Raw genomic sequence first — 20,960 nt, 5'->3', positions numbered from 1 at the left:
TTAATTTTTCTTTTGTATTGCATGATTTTTCCCATCATTGTAATTCTTTTTTGTGAAGGGGGAAAAAAAAGTAACCAAATCCACTTTGGTCACACTAGATTACAATATTTCACAATTTAGTAAGCTGCTGGCAACAGAAGTAAGTACAGCCCAAAGTGAAAATGTTCACATTAAATACACAATTAAAAAATATATAACCTCTTTTTAAATGAGAATTTTGATCATATTCATTTTGAAATCATTTTATAACTATAATAATATAAATAATATAACATATCGCACCGCCGCCCCCATTTCCCAAGTTCTTATTGGTTAGTTAAATTTCTTTCAGCATGTTGTGTTTTCTAGTAGGTGTTAATTGTTGGTCTATTCATCCCATTTCCTGTGTGTTACACTGGAATACGCTTACACGAACACACACACTTGTAAAAACAGGAAATCTGGCCAATCTTCAGCATTATCCTACCCGAGAAAATTGTCAGTCTGCGTCCTTAATATTGAGTTAGGGTGCGGACAGAGCAGTGGCAGGCTGCTACATTATCACCGGCATGGTGGCAATGACTCATTCGCACGCACGCGCACACACACACACACCCACACACACACACTTGTGAAGCAAAGGTCACACATGAAGGTTGAGGTATGTGCGCAGTGAAGGCCACCGGGGCAACTGTCTGTCAACACACACACACACACACATGCAGATAAAAGTACTTGAGCTCTAATTTAGTCCCATCTGCTTATGCGATGAGCAACTGGAGGCTTGACTACACATGTTGATGTGATTTCGTTTCGTGATCAGATGGCCAAATACGCTACGCAGTCCTGAGTCGGGTGGTGCTCAACTCGTTTTCATCACCGGTCATATCATAGTTAGGATTGCCCTCAGCGGCAAGTGTTGGGTCAAAACCCAATGCCAGCGTCAAAAATAATGCATGTGTAAGGAAAACATCCAGAGGTTTCAATCAATCGGCCTTCAGACCATCAGAGGGTGACCATATGTCAAACCACAATCCACTGGAGCACATTTGAGATGCCCTCCAAACCTTTAGAGCAGGGGTAGGCAATTCCGGATCCTTGAGATCCATATCCTGCCTGTTTTAGATCCCTCCCTGCTCCAACACACCTAATTCAAACGATCAACTCATCACCAAATTAGTTCCATAACCCTGCTAGAGAGGGCGATCACACCAACAGCTGGCGGAACCAAAATCTCATAGGAAGTGCTCCGACATGCATCTGCGCATGAAAAACATGGCATGAAAAGTTTGCTAGCCCTCTCAACTGCTTCTGATAAACAAGGCGTTACCACAACTCTTGAGGAAACACAAGAAGCAACTGGTAGGAAAAACAACTTTAACTTTGGATGATGTGTTCCTCAATACTTATTGGTTGGTTTTGAAAGCGCAATGCAATGTTTAAAAAGAATACTGACTGAACTTGATTTTGATATGTTTTTTTTCTGTTTAATTTGAAGTTGATCAACCTATTCCAACTTGTTCTATGTTGTGAGTTGTGTTCAAGAAAAACAGAACTTGACAGCAAGGTTGTCATGGTGACTGTACACCAAATGTACACTTGCAGTTGATGCCAACAAACTCCTTAAAGTGAGTCAAGGAGCTTAATTTAGACAAATGTAGTCCTTTGCCACCATCTTGTGGTATCTTTATGCCAAGGAACTCTGAAGTGAATTGAGAAGCTTCATGACAAAAGTAGTGCTTTGCCCTTGACTTTGGCATCTTTATGCCAAGGAACTCTGTTGAAATGAGTTGAGAAGCTTCATCGTGACAAAAGTAGTGCTTTGCCACCATCAGGTGGCATCTCTGTGGCAAGAAACTATGTTGAAGTGAGTTGAGTAGCTTCATTTTGACAAAAGTAGTGCTTTACCACCTTCTTAATGCCAAAGAATTATGCTGAAGTGGAGGAGTAACAGTCAGCCAAAAGTAGTGTTTTGCCACCATTTTGTGACATCTTAATGCCAAAGCACATAATGTTTAATGGACGGAAGCTAATTCTGCTAATGAAAAGTAGCATCTCTTACTTTGACTCAAGTAAAAGTAAACAGAATGTTGTCTGACAACTACTCGAGTAATTCAACCCAAAGGTTTTACTAAGAGATCAAATTTGGATCTTCACCCAGTAGTTGACCAATCTGACTCTGATCGGCTGCTTTTGTGCTGAATTTATATAAAAGACGTCAAAATAAAAAGTGTTTTATGAAGTAACACAAGACGATTTGAGAATGCCTGAGAAATGTTTTATGGGCACAAGAAGGCGAATGATGTCATTGTGGAGAGGAAGCAATGGGTCTGATCAATGATGACATCATACATTTGGTTTGGGAGAAGGCCAAAAGAAAAAGGGAGGTGACCCTGTAACCAGTCACTTTGCCAGGCCACACAGCAGCAAAGGTACAACACAGTACGGTATCGTTTGCTTCACCATCTTAAATGTATACCACAAACCCTGTAAAAAAAATAAAATAAAAATGTGTTCATCAAAATTCTCCCATGGGGAACTGATCAAGAGGGCTCAGCTGACCCACACAGCACAGAAAGGACAAGGACACACGGCAGGAACAAAAAGTCCACAAAGAAAATATATTTCAGAAATGCTAAAAAGAGCATCTGAAAAACGCATTTCGACACATTCAGTTTGCCATTGAATAACGACCAAATGAGGAAATCACTACAGTACCACCTGCTAAATCAATATGAGATTATGTATTATATATAATATGCTAATTTCTCCATTGTGAGACAAATAAAGGTGTTCTTATCCTATATACTTTAATGTTTAAATGACATAATTACTCACTATTTGAGCATCTACAGCATATATGAAAATATTGCCTGAAAAAATTGTTTTGGGAGAGATTTTTTTTCAAAAGATTTATTATTTTTAACATATAAACAAAATAGGAAAAAAATCTATAAAATAAAAAATAAACATTTGGCACAGTTTACCTCTACCCATTTAAAAAATCAAAATGCAAGCATTTGTAAACATTCACAGGAAAGACGAATAAATCAGCATAAGAAGTAATGATTGTTTTCTCTTTACTTCTTTTGTTGCACATGATTGTACACCAAAAATTAATTAAATTAAAATTAATTAAAAGGGGGAAAAATTTAAATTGAGTATATAGTAAATATTTTGGGTATTGACAGACAGACAAAATAACATCCCAAAAAATCAACTTTTCATTTTGATTTTTGTTTCAAGTATAGAAATAACCACCCCCCACCCTCCCCCAAATATGCATTGTGTTCCTTCCAAATGTTTCTCTGTCTATACTTCTTGAGTAAATAACCGAATCCCATTCTTCTTTAATCCGGGGGTGCCCAAAGATTGACTCCCAAAAAAATGTCATTCCTTTTACATGTCATAAATTTCTTCTCTAATTTACTCACCCTGAGTGGCGCATGTGTATACATTTCAGTGCTTAAGTCCAATCTATTTAGAAATGTAAATGATAAATGATAAGCAACAGGCGGTTATTGCACTCACAATTTAATTAACGGATGTCAAACACACATCTAAAAATGATGAACATGATTTGGATGCTTGACAACAGACTACTTTCGATGTGCGCATCACTTGTTACTACACAAGACAAATAAGAAGAAGTCTAAAAAGAGGTCAGTAGAAGGTCATTTGTTGTGGCACGCGAGACATGTTGAGCATCACTATCAAATGGCTGGACTCACCTTCTTAAAGAACACGACTGCGAGTGTCTCGTCTGTTGGCTTGTTGGCCGGGCTGTGAAATGCGCTCGCCTCTTAAAAGCCGCAGCGGGCAAGTCAAGAGGGAGGAACAAGCCAGCAAAGAAAAAAAAAACAGAAAGAGGGGGGGAAAAAGTGCAGGACATAAGCCAAACCTCCGTAAGCACTCACAAACAATGACCTCAACCAGGAATTTGGAAGCTGGTGCGGAGGCCAATGAGATTAGGAGGAAAAGGAAGACCAGGTGGCACCAAGGTGACATACTGTCATGAAAACACTGCTTGGTTTTATTTGAACTGATTCACTTGTTTATGTCAAACTCAAGTTTCGTAAATGGTTCATCGTTAAAATTTAATTTTTTTTTTTATCAGAACCAGTTATACTTGACAACTTTAAATGTTGTTTTCCCGCTGTTATTTTGGCACTGGCACTGTTGTTTGACCCATTGTTCTATTTTCCCCTCCCTTGTTGAAAAGGTGTGATAGAAGTGACTTATATTGACTATAAAATTGACCAGACGATTACAATCCTTTCCAATGACTTGGATTTCCTGTGTCTGACGGAGACTTGGGCAGGTACTGGTGAGTACAACGCTTTGCTTGAATTGTTGCCACCCGACTGTGGTTTCCTCGATACCCCGAGGACATCAGGCCGTGGTGGAGGAACGGTGAGCATCTTTAAGAACAATTTCAAATGTAAACGGTGCACATTCACCACATCGGCCACCAGCTTTGAAGCAACCTTCTTTGAAGTCGGTCGTGTTTTCCCGGTGCTCTGTGCTGTCATTTACCGTCCTCCTAAATACAACAAAGACTTTTTAAGCGACTTTTCAACCTTTCTTGCGGAAATCAGGCTGAGATATGATCATATCCTCCTAATGGGGGATTTTAATATCCATGTGTGCTGTCCGGAAAAAACGCTAGCAAAGGACTTCTTAAGACTTATCGACTCTTTTAATTTCGTGCAGTATGTGACCAGCCCGACACATGAACAAGGTCATATTTTAGACCTTGTCCTTGCTTATGGTCTACCGGTGTCAAATCTGGAAGTCCTTGAAAATGGGATTTCTGATCACATGGCAGTTTTATTTGACGTAGTCTTATCGCGTGCTGCTGTGAAATCTGCCGCTCCTAGTTTTAAACGCCGAATTTTTAACCCTCGCACTGCTGGTCGTTTCTCTGATGCCTTTAATAACCTTTGCGTATCCTCGTCTAACACAGAGGAACTCACCTCTTGGTTCAACTCATCATGCTGTGCCATCCTGGATTTGGTGGCTCCTTCAAAAACTGTGCTCCCAAAACCTAAACCCGAGCCATGGTTTAACGACATTACCCGCGCAGCTAGGCAGGGGTGTCGCAAAGCCGAACGCAAGTGGAAAAATGACAAATTGCATGTCTCTTATCAAATTTGGAAAGACTGCTGGCGTAACTACCAGCTCACAGTAAAAGAGGCCAAAAGAGAATATCTGTCGGACCTTATTCAAGCTAACCGTCACAACCCACGCGCACTATTTAAAACAATAGATTCTGTACTCAAACCCCCTCTGCCTACTTGCTCGGATTCTTCACCCGAGATGTGCAACAGATTCCTTCAGTTTTTCATTGGTAAGGTCTCTACAGCTAGGACTCCGGTCTCAAATACCGCATCTGACCCCTCTGTCCATGTTCCATGTTCAGCTGTGCTAAATTCTTTTGAAACTGTGTCCTTGGCGCTTTTGGAGGATGTAGTTCGCCAGACAAAGCCATCTGGCTCCCCTTGCGACTCTCTTCCCCCGCACTTCTTTCAGGAGGTTCTCCCGAGTGTTGGCGCATCAGTCTTGGATATCATCAACAGCAGCCTCTCTTCTGGTGTAGTTCCCCAACAGTTTAAACATGCTGTGGTCCAACCCTTGATCAAGAAAGCTGGCCTTGATCCAGATGTGCTGTCAAGTTTCAGGCCCATTTCCAAGCTGCCTTTCATTTCCAAAATTCTGGAAAAAGTCGTGCACATGCAGTTGAAAATTTTCTTGGATGAACATAACATCTTGGAGGTCTTCCAGTCAGGTTTCAAGACGATGCATAGCACGGAGTCAGCCCTGTTACGCGTTTCTAATGACATCCTCCTGGCAAATGACTCTGGAGACCACGTGTGTCTAGTTTTATTGGACTTAACTGCAGCATTTGATACAGTGGATCACAGTATTCTGCTGTCTCGTTTGCAGCACTTGGTGGGCATTGGCGGCAGTGCTCTTGAGTGGTTTAGGTCCTATTTAGCTGACAGAACCTTCTGTGTCAGCCTTGGCTGCTCTGAGTCACGCACTGCTCCCCTGTCATGTGGTGTTCCACAGGGCTCAATTCTGGGGCCTCTGCTGTTCTCGCTGTATCTGCTCCCATTGGGTTCCATCTTAAGGAAACATGGTATTCCCTTCCACTGCTATGCAGATGACTGCCAGATCTATGTCCCACTGAGCAAGAAAGACGCCTTCTCATTAAGGCCACTCCTATCCTGTCTGGAAGAAATCAAAACCTGGATGGCACAAAATTTCTTGAGATTCAATGAAAAGAAGACAGAGGTGATATTGTTTGGTCCCAGTGGCCCTTGTACATTCCATCCTGTAGACTTGTGCCCCCTGTCTCCTTATCTTAAGTCAACAGTCTCAAACTTGGGCCTTAAACTGGACAGTGATTTCAAACTCGATCGGCAAATTCGTGCCGTTGTTAAATCCAGCTTCTTTCACCTTAGACAGCTGGCCAAAATAAAACCTCTCCTCTCACATGAACACTTTGAGATGGTAATTCATGCCTTTGTCACATCCCGGCTCGATTACTGCAATGCCCTTTACTTTGGAGTCAGCCAGTCCTCCATTAAGCGCCTTCAGCTGGTCCAGAATGCCGCCGCTCGCCTCTTGACTGGTACTCGTAAGAGGGAGCACATAACTCCTACTCTGGCATCCCTTCACTGGCTCCCCATTCATTTTAGAGTTATTTTCAAGATCCTCTTATTTGTTTTCAAATCTCTGAATAATCTCGCGCCACCTTACCTCTCTGAGCTCATCCGCCCCTACACACCTGCCCGGCGCCTCAGGTCTGTGGACCAGACTTTATTAGAAGTACCAAGAACTAAACTGAGGCTCAGAGGGGATCGAGCCTTTTCTGTTGCTGGTCCCTCTCTCTGGAATGACCTCCCACTAAACATTCGGCAAGCCTCCTCGCTGCCCATCTTCAAAACCCTCCTCAAAACTCACTTGTATTCTTTGGCATTCGACTCAGCATGACTTAGATTTGTTCTTGGTTTTACTGTTTGGTGCTTTCTACCGCCTTTATTACCGATTTGTCTTACTGTTTATTGTGCATGTTAAATTGCTCCATGTACAGCACTTTGTATGCAGCGATGGCTGTTTGAAAGTGCTCTATAAATACTGTTGACTTGACTTGACTTGACTTGACAATCGGGCTAAAAGGTCATTCTATGTTAAGTGTTCTTTTGGTGGCGGCGCGGGCACCCGCAGCGGCTCCTCTTGTTGTCTGTTGTCTGTTTAAGAGGGAGGAAATTTCATCATCTGTGCTGTACATTTGACAATAAAGATGTACTTGATACTTGATGCTTGAGCGCCAAATTTTCACCAATATCCTAAAATACAAGAGCTAAAGCGTCAGACTCAATCTCATTTTGACCTTTGACAGTAGTTAAAATTGACCTGAAATGTACTCAACTGGAAAATAAACAAAAATAAAAATATTTAAAATGTTGATCTTTTGCACAGGTCAAACTAAGTTTGTGTAGGCTCGAATTTAATCCATGTCTACTCCTAAAATGTATTGCCATAAACAACAATGAAAGTCCCGCGAACTGTCCGTATAACCGCCACATTTACATGGGTTCCCACAAAAAACATGCACCTGTTGAAGATAATCTTAAAATGGTAAAAAGTCCAAGTCATGTAAATATGTAATTTTATGGGACGATGTTCACAGGGGAACATGAAAGAGTCCTGGGAACCGTCTGCGTGCCCACCACATTTTTTGAAAGGAGATCTCAAACGAAATGCAGTACTACAAACTAATGACAGTGTATGTTTTTAAAGGATTAATTCACGTCTAAAAAAGTTTGAATACTTGATTAAGTGAGGCAATCGCAAGATCAATGCGTGATATCAACACTCCCTGCAAGATTCCAACCTTTTCTACGCGGGGGGAATACTGTTAAGTGGACACGCTCTCTGCTCTCCTTCTTTGGTCATAAATATGAGAATTGCATGAAAATGACTCATCCTCTGATAAAAGTATGCGCACATCTGTCTGCTTTCACCTCTGCACTGCCAAAAAGTTAAACAGTTTGAACATCAGTGACATTCACACACTTTGACATTCCTGAGTGAGCAAGAAAAAGGTTATTTTTAAAGACATGAGGTCATGTCTGCACAACTCGAGACAATGCCGAAATGTGACTCTTTAAATGTGACGCGTTAAATATGACAATTTGAGCCACAGTCAATACAGGTAACGTTATTTTTCCAAGAAGAAATTCCACTGGTCTGTACTTCCTGATTAAGATGGCTACAAATAATAATAACAAAAAGATTAGGGCAAAATCTGCGGTCAGACCGGCTGATATCAGTCAAATGTCTGCCTCTTAAGTCATATCTTTATTGACATGAGCATTAACAAACCCACAAAACAACCGTTATATTAATTATATATTTTGCAAGTTATTCGTCTGATTAATCGGTTATCTTTTTGTTTTTTTAACGGAGAAAAAATAGCACTCTGTAATAACACGCGTTGCAAAAGCAGATTTATTACATTATCAACTAGAATGTAAAGAATAAGGTATTGTACGTCACGATGTACTAATGCAATTCCTATCATTGTGCTTCTGCTTCTTCGTATGTCTTCCTTGGCCACTGGGTGGCAGTGTAACACCGTCCAGTCGTGCGGACACAAAGACGACGAGACGACTTCTACTCCTGTGGTGAATCATTAAAATGCAGTAATATGTCTTTTTTTTTCATTGAGAATAAGAAATATATGCCTGCGAAGATCGCTATCTGTCTGAATGTGTTGCTCCACTTTTTGTGTTGGAATATCTGTTGTTTCTAAAACTACATCGATCAGTGCTAACTGTTAGCATGTCAGTCGTGCTTGTCATAGTTTTTTTTGTTGCGTTAATTAAGGAGACTCTGTGAACGCACATGTTTCGTCTCTTTCAAAGTTATTGAAACGACATGGTCAATTCCTTTGCTTTTGTGGCATACTGAGGACATTTAGGTTTCAGATCAAAATTAATTGGATACCGAAGTTGAGAATTTCTCTTTTTATTTCATGGCGTGTACATCTGGATGAGTTGGACAACTCTGGACTTTTGCTTGAAACCACCAGCGGCAACATCACTGGAACACGTGACGAATGGGTGTTTTTGAGTTGCTTGGTTGTTGCCTTTTAGATTGATTGCTTGTTTATTGTGGCTTTGAGTTTCACCTATAAAAACCTCATCTGCTGATAAGCAAACATGACGATCAGAGAGTGGTCCATCGGAGAAAAGCAAACCATTTTGAAACTAAAACAAGGATTGGGTTTTGCAGAGTAGTATGGAGATGAGCCTCAAAAGTTTTGGAACAGTGTTATGGACTGATGAGACCAAGGTGAAGTATGGTGATAGAAAGAATCTGCTTATGATCCAAAACACACAAGCTCATCTGTGAAGCATAGTGGAGGTTGTATGGCTGCTTCTGAAATATACTCACTAGTCTTTAATGATGATGTAACTCATGATGCTAGCAACAGAATGTATTCCGAAGTCTACGGAACCATGTTGTCTGGAAATTTACAAAAAATTGCATCTAAACAAGACAATGACTCCACACACACACTAAGGACTTCATCAGGGGCGAAAGGTAACAGATCTTAAACTGGCGAAGTGAATCACGAGACCTTAATCCAGAAGCGGAAACATTTTTACCTCCTGAAGAAGAGACTGGTGGGAGAAAACCTCCCAAAACAAACATGAACTAGAAGAGGCTGCAGTAGAGGCCTGGAAAAAGAGTTTGAATGAAGAATGCAAACGTGTGGTGAAGTCAATGGGTCTCAGGTTTGATGCAGTTGTTTTATGTTTCGTCCCAAAGCTTGTCTCGAGCCACCCTGCACGTATATACAGCTCCAACCTCGGGCCATTCCTTGCCCAAATGGATGTGGAGAGAATTGGGCCAAGGACCACCCAGGCTCAACACGGTGAGGTTTCATCTGGCACTGAATGTGTTTTCCACCTGAAACTTCTTGTTGTTGCATAATAATGCAAACGTATCGTAACAGGGAGCATTATGAACAAAACACGTCTAATGAATTGCTGCTGTGTTTTGATCCAAAGCTACGTTCCGGTTTATTTCTCGTCTCATTTTTTTCATAAACAGGTGAGAGGAAATGATATGGGCAGTCCCTGCCACACAGGATGTCTGCACACACTTCAGTCATGAGAAAAAAAAAGAAGCAAAATTCGCCGTAGAAAGTGGACACAGCGAGCCTTTATAGTCTGTGTCATTCACAGAAAAACACTCAGCATCTTTATTAGATTTCTGACATTTTGTTTGTCTCTCCTTCAGAGTCCAGCAGGAGGTGAATTCATGCTTACTTTGTTGTATCCATGGCGACAGCATACAAATGCACAAAGAAAGAACCTGAATGCTACGGATGGATTGAATACAGTAAGCAATGTACATTTCATTCATTTGACACCAATTCGACCAGCTGAAATTTCCATTCTTTACACTTAGAGTGCTGGGGTTTTTTTTCAGGTCTCACACACACACACACACAAAGTGACAGATACATGCGTGCAAATCAATTTTTTTCCCTTAATGTTCTTTTTGCAAAAAAATAAAAAATACCAACAAAAAAAAAAACACTGAATGAAAACACAAAAATATAAAGTCAAAGTGGCCAAAAAATAATAAAAAAATTCTAGGGATGTGGTCAAAGCATTGGGGCCAGGAAATGAAAACAAATGTTCAATTCATTTCAAGTTCCTGCACAGCAGAAGATAACAGTTGGCAGAAGACCTTCCTCTTCCTTCCACCTCCATATCATCACCAACACACACACACGCACACAAATACAAACAAACTAACTTTACAACACATGTTCCAAAACATGTACACACAATTCTCTTTCTGCAACACACACGCACACACACACGGAGTTCATTTACTGTTCCTCTGTCACGCAACAATTTAGAGGTTGGGACCAAGAGGCTAACAAACAGCCACACACGCAGACATACACAAAGTGCTGCTAGTGCGCGGCGTGTTTTCTGGCTGGGGTCAACGACAACATGGCGGTTGCCACGGCGACGTCCTATCAACACTTCCTGTTTCACCATCTCGTGCTAGACGGCAGCTGCTCACAAGCTTGCTGCCCAAAATAGCCTCTCAAAGGCCCTTGTGGTCAATACAACACATCTGTATCTCATTTACAGCTATTATTATCTTCATCGTTCTTATCAGCTGTCATGCTAGTTCTCCAACTTTCTGGGGACAGGGGAGGAATTTTTCAAGGACTCCTTTAGAATCCTACCTATGACAGTGTTGTGTAGTGACAGGCAGGACAATTGTTCTTCCACAAGATGTCAGAACATCCAATTCGCTTTTTGGCAACATCTTGTGGCATTTTGGAACTATCTTGAAGTGAGTAGAGGAGCCTCATTTGGGTAAAAACAGTGCTTTTCTGCCTGTTTTTGGCATCTAGGTGCAGAGAAACTATGTTGACGTGAGTAGAAGAGCTTCGTTTTGGCAAAAGTAGTGCTTTGCAGCATATTGGTGCCAAGGAGCTATGTGGACGTGAAACGAGATTCTTAATTCAGACAGAAGTAGTGCTTTACCACTCCCCTCTTCTTGGTGCCAAAGACTTAGGTTGCTTTACACCAGTTCCCGAAACCCTGATATATTGGTCTATAGATAGCTCGATGGATTGGGTCCTGAATACATGAAGGAAATGCTAATTGAATATAAACCCCAGCAGGGCTCTGAGGTCTGCACACTCAGATCAATTGTGGAGTCCAGGTTTCAAAGCAAATATGGTGAAGTGGCATTTAGCTGTTATGCCGCACAGAAATGCAATACGTTGCCAACAGAAGTGAAATCAGACCAAGTGTAAATGCTTTTAAATCCAAAATAAATACGAATGCTTTTTTTCCTCCACCTATTGGTTTCATTAAGATCTTTAAAGCATTTTTAAAATCAATTTCACGAAGAGGTCTACAGGTCATTTTTGAAATCTTATTTTTATTTATTTCATTTGCTATTGCATCTATTTGAATCTTCTGTTTGCAAATGCGTTGAAATGTTGTCAATGTACGTTGTTTTAGTAATTTTAATGATTTGCTTTGCCTTTGTGGTAAACTGTTGCGTTCGTAAATGCTTTTGCTTGTGTGAAGCGCATGGAGTTGAATTCTGTATAAAATTGCATTGTCCGATGTTGAAGTGAGTTGAGGGCACAAAAGTTGGGCTTCAGCACCATCTGAAGACATCTTGATGCTGAGGAACTACGTTGAAATGAGTAGAGCTTTCTTTAGACAAAAGGCATTCTTTGTCGCCATCCAGCAGCATTTATCGGCAATTTTAAACCTTTATCAGGAGACCGACAATTCCTCACAATTTTTCTGTATTTGTGGCAGTGTCGATTAGAAATTAGGATTATTTATCTTGATGGAGCTCAGTGCTCAAAGCTAAGTGCAGTAACGTGAAGGCAATTACCCCCCCCCCCCCCCCCACACTTAAATGTTTCCGAGCGCTGTTAAAATGCTCTCTCCAACACACACACAGTATTCACAGTCAGCGGCTCAGATCCACTGTGCGCAAAAATGTATTGCTACCTCGCGCACCCTCCTCGCCAGAACTTCAACTCGGTTGAAAGGTCGCCTCCCAGGCACTTGTTTAACAGCGCGCGTACTGTTAAGTGGCGACCAATCGCCATCCGGCTCCAAAGGAAAAGTCCCAAGAAGTATCCTCAGCATGCAAGCCAAGCTTACAGTACTGCTGCTATCTTGTCAGAAAGGTGGGAGGCCGTTTCAGCGTTTATTCCATTTCCAACCGGTGCGCTGAGTGGTCCACGTACTCGTACGCTCTTTGCCGTCAATAGAGAGACAAACTGTAGAACGACTGTCTTACTAGTGATGTTTTTCCGCTGCTGTATTGAATGACATTTCTGCATCGCAGTCGAAAGACTAGGACACACTCGTAGAACGAACTAGTAGGGCAAGGGACGCACTAGTAGAAGGACTAGAGTACACTCATACTATAACAATGTATTTCTACTCGCCTTTTTCCCACAACTTCCTTTCGTTACTGTATATTTCTGCACACTAGTAAAATGTCTACAATACAATCCACTAGTAGAACTGCAACAGCACACTACTAGAATGCCCTAGTAGAACAACGAGGGCACACTAGTGCAACAATGAGAATGCACTTGTGGTACAAGTAGGGCACATCAATAGAATGACTAAAATGCACTGGTAGAAGGATTAGGGCTCACTTTCGAAATGATGATGTTTCACTTCCCTCCCACTACGGTTTGATTTCTACACATGAATAAAACAACTGAAGGGCCCATTAGTAGAACCAAGAGGTGCACTCGTATGATGACAAATCAACAATGATGTTTTTTTTTATACTAGTGGCTTCCACTACTGTTTGACATTTTTCGCACTGGCAGAATGACACTTTAGTTAAACTACGTTAACAAAGTAAAACTGTTGGCTGTGCGCTACTATGATAGCTAGAATTCTACATGATTACCACAAGTGCACAGTTTACCTCACGAGTAACATTTTTTTGTTCTATTATCATCACGTGTGACGTCCTGGGAGAGCATTGATTTAATTTGACCACTTTTTAAGTCCTGCAGTACCCCTAAAAGGCCACTAGGCGACTGTATCACTCTGCCCGCTCATCTCCTTCATGTTTCCGTCAGGTCTCGTGAAAAGGGTGAATAGTTAATTGTTGCGAATAACTTCTCTTCACATCTGTATGACATTTTAAATTCATTTTCTATAGTTTGAACTGAAGCAGATTGTGTTACACCTTGGAAGTTGTGCCGTGGTCGAATAAGCAATGAGCTTTTGTATAGATTCAGAAAGTTGGTCATATTTCCGACATTTTCACTTCTGAATTATGAGCATCCAACATTTGCTATTAGTGCAGAGAAATATCATAGATTGTGCAGTAGATGGTGCCAGATCAATATTTAGACATGGTTCTGGCCTGAGTGCAAAAGCAGTGACGAAGCTGTGGTTCACTGTCATGGAAAAAAAAACCCTCATCAATTGTTAGAAAGACAAGTCTTACTAGTGTGTTGAATCGTCTGACTGACAAGAGCGTACTCGTACATGGACTAGATGAGTACATGCACTAGTAGGATATGAAAGAAATGCTCAAACGGCTCGCCAAAGAGTACACATGCTGCGTGTCGCTACGATACGCCAACTGAAATGGACAAATAAATACATTACAGTGATGTTGGATGAGAAGGGCGACATGACGAGGTAGCGGGAGAAGCGAGAAGGAAGCGGGCCGCGGCGCCTTCACAAGCGGCAGCGGGGCTCTGTGAAGGGCGGCTCCGAGTCGTCCATGGGCAGCACCAGGCGCGTGCCCCGCATCACCAGCTCGTGGTCGCCGTACGCCAGCTCCCTGTCGGGGTCGTCGGTGGCGGCGCCGTCGGTGCTGACGGTGATGTCGCCGTAGTTTAGGTTGACGTCGCCGTCGGTCAGGATAAGGTCGGAGTCGTCGTCCTTAATCTGACACTCGTTCTGGTGAGAGGCATGACTTGAATGTAACTCATTCACACAATACGTTGCGCTTGAGAGAGTCAATCCTCAACAGATTGTAAATTTTAAATAGTGTCAATTTTTTTTTTTTTTACCGCACCGCCGTATTTTGAGGGCGAGCCAAACTCATTTCAGCATACGGCCGAAATAGAAGAACTGCCTTGACTGTTCCAATACTTTCGGAGGGAGAGCAGTGTCGATGGCGTTTCTCTCAAGACGGTTGCTACGCCCTGTGAGGCTAATGAACGTATCATCCAAAGTACTGCTTCTTGTTTTATAGTCTGTAAAATGAATCTTATCATGCTTCAAAATCCAACCAGTTAACGTGGCCTTACCTCGAAGGCCTGCGGGCTGGTGAGGAAGTGAGCCAGGGGCCCGCAGCAAGCTGGTAGCGTGGCTGTGAGCGGGGGGCCGCTGTGGGTCAGGATGGGCTTCAGGTAGCTGGGGGCTCCGGTCAAAGAACGCAAATTTTACAAATGAAACATTTTCAATTCGGACGTGCAAGTTTACTCCATGCTGGCCGAACCACAATTAAATCTCAAATCACAAAACAAACATACTCCTAATTCTGCAAGGATACTTGAGGTCAAAGTTGTACCAAATTCGGAAAAGCCAGGCACTTTCCTGTTTAGTGCTTCGTCGCTCGGAACCGTCGCTGATGCTCGTCTGTGCAAACGCAGTGAGTGTAAGTATGCATCGTTGTATTTGAAAAAAAAAATAAATAAAATTATACGGGTCATGACAGCAGGGCCGCACTCACAGAGTTGTCTTGGTCAGAGTCCACTCCAACCCTGTTCATGAAAAACAAAAGAAATTGAGCAAGTTTAATTTGCATCTGAAAAACGGGATGCGTAGAACAATCAATTGGGAATAACAAAGCAAAAAAGACGTTTAAGGATGAATCTCGTGGTAGAAAGCCTTTTATGGAAAAATGTTTTGGTTCCAATCCAAATGTGTACGCAAGGCAGAAGGCTAACTCAAGAGTTCAGTGATATTTCCAGTCCGAGGGACCAATGTATTTATGAGCTACGTCTCTCTTTTGGATGCAAAACAATCGGAAAGTGAGTGTTTGTATAGTCGGTACCGTATGCGCTGGCACGACAACATCTGCGTTGTGCCGCCGCCGCAGAACCACACGGTGAAGAAGACCACGAGCAGCGTGGTTGAGAACATCATCTGCCGCGCGTAGGTGGCCGTGTCCCGGATGGACAAGGCGAACGTCATGGCGCCCCGCAACCCTGTCGAGCAAAATGGGGACGCACAGAGGTCACGACAAGGAAAAAAGTGGACAGAAGCGAGGGACTCGAGTCACTTCACTGCAGTCGGACTCAAGTCGGCGGTTTTAGGAGAGGCGCCCGAGAGCGTGACTGACCTGCGAACATCATCATGTGCTGGAAATTGGATCGGATCTTGTTGCGTCGGCCCAGATTGAGGAGGAAGGAGAGCGGGTAGATGTTGGTCGCTCTGCCCAGGAACACTGCCACCTAGGATGGACGTTGGTGAAGGAGGACTACCGGCCCAATTCAGTGAACAGCAGCGTGTTTCGGAATTTGCAAATTCTGGGTTTTTTTTGTTTTATTTTGGGGGGGGGGGGGGTGTTGATCCACCTCGTGCTCAGGCCAAAGCCATGGCGAATTGCTTTGCTGCCATCTTGTGGCATCTATCAGCACTTACAACCCATTTTGGCAGATTTTCACCCTGCATGACATTTTCCTTCCCGAAAAGGATACGAAAGCGCCAACGATGAACATGGGGTTAAAGACATGGTTCTGGAAGGTGAAGAGGGCCAGACCCATGTAGGAGAAGATGAAGTTCTCCGCCAGGAAGTTCAACAACTCAAACAGCTGCAACACAACGCATCTATATTTACTACGTCCCCAACAGAAAACAAAACAAAAAAACAACCCATCGTGTTTTTTTTTCATTCTAGTCTGACTTGTTTGGTCCGGTCCTGGGACTCGGGAGACAGGTTGTTGAAGGTATAGTGCGCCTGAGTAATTCCACAGAACAATACCGCCACCACACCTGTGCCACAGCAAAATGGAGATACCGTTAGAATGTGTCTGCGTGCATGTGCATGTGTGTGTGTGAGAGACCTGTGAAGCCACACGCCTCAGCCAATAAGAAGGTGCTCCATGACATGAGGAAGAACAAGGCCGTCTCCAGCAGCTGGAAATCTCTCAACTTTGTGAACTTGGTCACGTGCGGGCGGTTGTCAAGGAGTTTAACGGGGCAGAAAAAAAAACCAAACTACACAATACAATTGGAGAAAGCATTGATTTGGCGCCATATCATGGTGCCAAGGAACGATGTTGACGTGAGTAAAGGAAGCTTCCTTTTGACCAGGGCGGGGTCGGCAACTCCGATCGTAGAGAGCTGCAGTCCTGCAGCTGCTCATTTGAATGAGGTGTTTTGGAAGAGGGGAAACTTCGTAAACAAGGAGGACTCTCTTTGTCTGGAGTGGCCAACCCCCCCCCCCCCCCCCCCCTCTTTAAATCAAAGTATTTCTTTGCCACCAACTTGGTGCCAGAAGAACTATGTTGGAGTGAGTGAGGGCCCATGACTAGCCAAAATCTGCATACTAAAATTGAAAAAACATTTTTGTTAAAGAAATAAAATACAAACAAAAAAACCCAGTGAAAACAATGAAAACTAACTGAAACTACAGCTCGTGTTCATACAACGAACTAAAAGTAACCTAATTAAAGTTACCTGAGCAATAATGTCCATTTTCATTTTTGTCAATATCATACATGACTCTTTTTTTTTTGCATTTAACCAATACTCCATTTGATTAAAAACAAAAAACTAAAACTAACACTAAAAGAAAAAAAAACCTAAAGTAAATCAAAACCTTTTCAAAAGATAAAAACAAATGAAAAAATAATCTTGCTCTTAAAGACAGTGAATAAAATTAAGTGAAAAAAGTCAAAACAAAATAAAACTAATTCTAATTAAAAATTTAAAACTATTATAACTCTGCAGGATACAGACAAAACTTAATTGGGCCTTCTGCCATCTGGTGGAAGAGGCAGTTCTCCTGGTCACGATTCATCACTGTCACAAAGCAACATTATTTGTCGTAAGTAAATAACTTATTGGAGCAATGAAGACAAACTGGATGATTTTCCACAGTACATCTAACGACAGTATCGCTCACGTCACACTTTTGTTTTTTTAGGTCAACAGAATGATTGAAAAGGATATGAGCGCCGTGACGACGCCGGTGGCCACGCCGAGAGCAAAGGAGCCGCTGAAGATGCCGAGGAACATGCCGAAGGACTTGAACATGGCCACGACCTCGAACGTGTGGCTGTTGTCGCCCTGCGGCTGGTAAGCCACAATGGACCTGTCGAAAACATCCACCACACTCAAAAAATCCCCTTTGAGACGTAAATGGCTCAAGTGTAGCATGTTGCAAGGATACACATTGGACGTGCACCTCATAATCCAGGACAAGAGTGAATCAGAGATCTTACTTCCATTTCTTTGCAGGTTAAAAAAGGAAAAACAGAAACGAGAACCGTACAGTGTGTGTGTGTGTGTGTGTGTGTGTGTACGTGGGTGACAGTGTGCAGGTGTGTTTCCTTGAGTGTGTTAGTTTGTGTGTGTGTTGTAGGGTGTGCCGTGAGTGTGTGTGTGTGCGTGTTGTAGGGTGTGTGTACATGTGTCTGTTTCCTGGTGTGTGTGTGTGTGTTGGTTAGAGTGTGTGTTGTGTGTGAATGTGTGTGTGTGTGTGTGTGTTGCAGGGTGTGCCGAGAGTGTGTGCTGGATCCTCTCAATGTGTGAGTGTGTGCGAGTCCGTTGGAGTAAGTGTGTGCGCATAATTACTATAATTATGATTTGGCAACTGCGTTATATGTTCGTGATAGGCTACGACACATTGCTACTTCGGGCTACGTTGCCACCATTGGAACGAGGGCCCGTGCGTGTTTTCAACTAAAAAGCAGAAACGGTCTGAACCATTCCAATCAAGTTGGGGCCTGCATATCAAAATGATTGTAAGACTGGCTCAGCTTTTCCCTCCCGACCGGTGGCAACTGCAACCTTTCACGACGGGGCAGCATCTGACCATCTAAGTTCCGCTGTAATTTTCTGCAATCAAATATTTTGCTTTTACCGTGATGAACTTGGCGTGCATTTTTTTCCACCGAGTTTACTTTGCAGCTATGCCGGAGAAGTCCATTTTTGCATTCCCCTCCTCTCCACTCACTAAAGGACAAATCTCCAGCTGTTTGCTCTCTCGACATCTACGTGCAATCAATAATAACAGCGTAAAGTGATTTCTCGTTTGCCGACTCACGGTATAAATAAAAGATTAAAAATAGCACCCTCGACTGGTGATTTGTCTTCCTGGTCCCAAAATATTCCCGTTCGCCACGTTCTACTGAGTGCAGCCGTTTGCTGGCTCGCTCCGAGATTATTCGCAGGGATTATGCGAGCCTCTGCAGTGATTCTAGAATGCTTCTGTGGAAAGAATGCGGTCCCATGTCGGCAAGGATGGAATTATATTATATTGGAGGCCAAGATGTCTAAACTACGGCCCGGGGGCCATTTGCGGGCTGCCATCCATTTCCAAGTGGCCATATTTCCGTGGCATGTACATAAAATTTAAATTTGACACGGTCCGCAAGGCTAGTTCATAAAAAAGGCTGGAAGTGGGCAGAGTGAATAAATAAAATGTCACTGCTACTTATAAACGGGTTTACTGTAGAGCGCAGGTGAGCTTACGAGGAAAGGACGATGGCCACTGCGTCGTTGAGCACGCTCTCGCCGAACAGCAGCGCATACAAGTCGACGTCCACCTGAAGCTCGTTGAAGATGGCCAGAACTGTCACTATGGCAACGGAAGACACAAATCTATTTAGAAGCATGAATTGGGTATTTATAAAGGCTTCTATTTGGAGACTATGTCGTTTGAAAAGAAGCCAAAATGGAGACGCACCGGGGTCAGTGGCGGACACGATGGCGCCGAAGAACAGACAGTCCGTGAAGAAGAATTCGCCACCGAGTTGTCCCATATGCTTCATTAGCATCACACAGCCATACATCAACAACCTGGCAAAACCAAAAACAAAAAACATGCAGATTATAAATCACAACAGATATGTACAGGCATGACAAGTGACAATCTTACCCGATGACGAAACAGGAAACGACTGTCCCCATAAAGGCGTAGGCCAGGATGGAGCCCATATTCCGGAAAAAGTGTCTCTGCAAACAAGACAGACACACTGTCAAATGTGACTCTCCTTCAGCCTGAGTGCATGTTGATGATGTCATCAAGAGGAGACCCAAAAATTATTTGTTCACCCGCTTCAGGCTGTAACCGGCGTGGAAGATAATGGGCGGCAGGAGGATGTTAAAGAAGACTTCAGGGTCAAACGTCACCTGAGTTACACACATGCAAGACAAAAAAACAATTTGGAGATGTGGTTCAGCAGATGTCCTGAATGAGCTAAACAGTTTGAAGGTTCAATGACTTGAATCAGTCATGAGATGTGGAAGGACAAAGTTGGCTTCGCCCACACGTAAAATATTTCTTAATTTAGTGATTTTACTGTGAAACTATCGGCCCTTTTCCCCACCTTGCGCAGCATCTCGTTGTCCTGCACGTCGTCCACCTCGCTGGCGCTGATCTCACCCTTCAGCGTGTACTCGTAGAACTTTCCCTTGGAGTGGACGAGCAGCGTGGCGGGGCTAGCATTGACGTGGCAGCTCAATGTCACGTTGCTGACGTCGCGCGAGACGTGGATGCCGTAGCGCAGCACCACCCCCACCAGTAAACCTGGGCACCAGACAAGAAAAGGCACCATTTGTTTTGATTTGGAAATTAAATGTAATTCATTTAATGTATTATGTAGTGAATGGACTTGCTTGATTTATAGATGTAGGAAATGTGAATGGGATGTTTGCACACTGAAACTGTTTGCGTGCTGCTGTTTTGGTTAGCAAGAGAGTCTGCCACGTCTTTGACAGACACCCCCCCCCAAATGCCCACTTTTGCCATCCGGAAGTACATGAAACGTGACGGTGAAACGTTATTTACAAGGCCTATTTACTGTTCAAAACTAATCTATGGTTAGAGGCTCACCATAAATCATCGCCAATCCAGTTTCGTGCAAGAAGCGGAACCGGCGGTGTTTAAACAGCCAAATGGTCAGAATGGTGAGGGTGAGGAGCAGGATAAATATGAGCAGGTCGGCGCTGTCCTGCCGATGGCTCTCCTCAGCCTTCTTCTCCGTGACGATATTCTCCATGGCACTGTCCTCCTCCTCCTGCTGCTGCTGTTGTAGTTGCTGCTGCTCCCGAGGTGACGAGGATGCTCGGCACACGCACACGCACAGACACAGGCTCGCCGCCAGCAGTGGCAGCAAGCGCCGCCACCGCGTCCCTGTCCCCCCGCGGCCTGGGCCGACAGTCCACTTAAGAGACATGGCC

General features: G+C 43.2%; 2 protein-coding genes and 1 long non-coding RNA gene across 6 annotated transcripts in view; 1 reads left to right on the top strand and 2 right to left on the bottom strand.

Annotated features, from left to right (window-relative positions):
- The window catches only part of fhl1a (four and a half LIM domains 1a), an 18,090-nt gene extending 14,285 nt beyond the window's left edge, over nucleotides 1-3,805 (bottom strand). The window contains exon 1 of the mRNA XM_086101082.1: nucleotides 3,711-3,805. The gene's annotated coding sequence lies outside the window, so the exon portion shown is untranslated. The remainder of the gene's footprint in view (nucleotides 1-3,710) is intronic.
- LOC147208819 (uncharacterized) overlaps nucleotides 1-20,960 on the top strand; it is a 26,710-nt gene extending 5,750 nt beyond the window's left edge. The window contains exons 2-6 of one of the 4 annotated variants that reach the window (XR_015097729.1): nucleotides 8,619-8,675; nucleotides 9,826-9,931; nucleotides 10,300-10,401; nucleotides 17,701-17,852; nucleotides 20,816-20,960. This is a non-coding gene — a long non-coding RNA (uncharacterized LOC147208819). Of the gene's footprint in view, nucleotides 1-3,265; nucleotides 3,981-8,618; nucleotides 8,694-9,825; nucleotides 9,932-10,299; nucleotides 10,409-17,700; nucleotides 18,850-20,815 lie in introns of those variants that run through there. The other 3 variants (XR_015097726.1, XR_015097727.1, XR_015097728.1) reach the window with 3 other exon arrangements.
- slc9a6a (solute carrier family 9 member A6a) lies at nucleotides 10,193-20,956 on the bottom strand. The gene is made up of 16 exons (XM_086101107.1): nucleotides 20,614-20,956; nucleotides 20,108-20,307; nucleotides 19,833-19,910; nucleotides 19,657-19,733; nucleotides 19,465-19,577; nucleotides 19,251-19,356; nucleotides 17,727-17,868; nucleotides 16,616-16,721; nucleotides 16,456-16,544; nucleotides 16,250-16,363; nucleotides 15,892-16,003; nucleotides 15,604-15,757; nucleotides 15,280-15,310; nucleotides 15,100-15,185; nucleotides 14,855-14,960; nucleotides 10,193-14,501 (listed from the first exon to the last, which is right to left on the bottom strand). Exons 1-16 carry the CDS (start codon nucleotides 20,954-20,956, stop codon nucleotides 14,277-14,279), a joined length of 2,082 nt encoding a protein of 693 aa, XP_085957233.1. The 3' UTR covers nucleotides 10,193-14,276.

The sequence above is a fragment of the Hippocampus guttulatus genome, chromosome 2, assembly GCF_054856545.1.
Source record: "Hippocampus guttulatus isolate MCC_2025c chromosome 2, RoL_Hgut_1.0, whole genome shotgun sequence".
NCBI lineage: Eukaryota > Metazoa > Chordata > Actinopteri > Syngnathiformes > Syngnathidae > Hippocampus > Hippocampus guttulatus.
The sequence above is the reverse complement of the archived record's forward strand: the minus strand, read 5'-3'. Positions and strand labels throughout refer to the sequence as shown.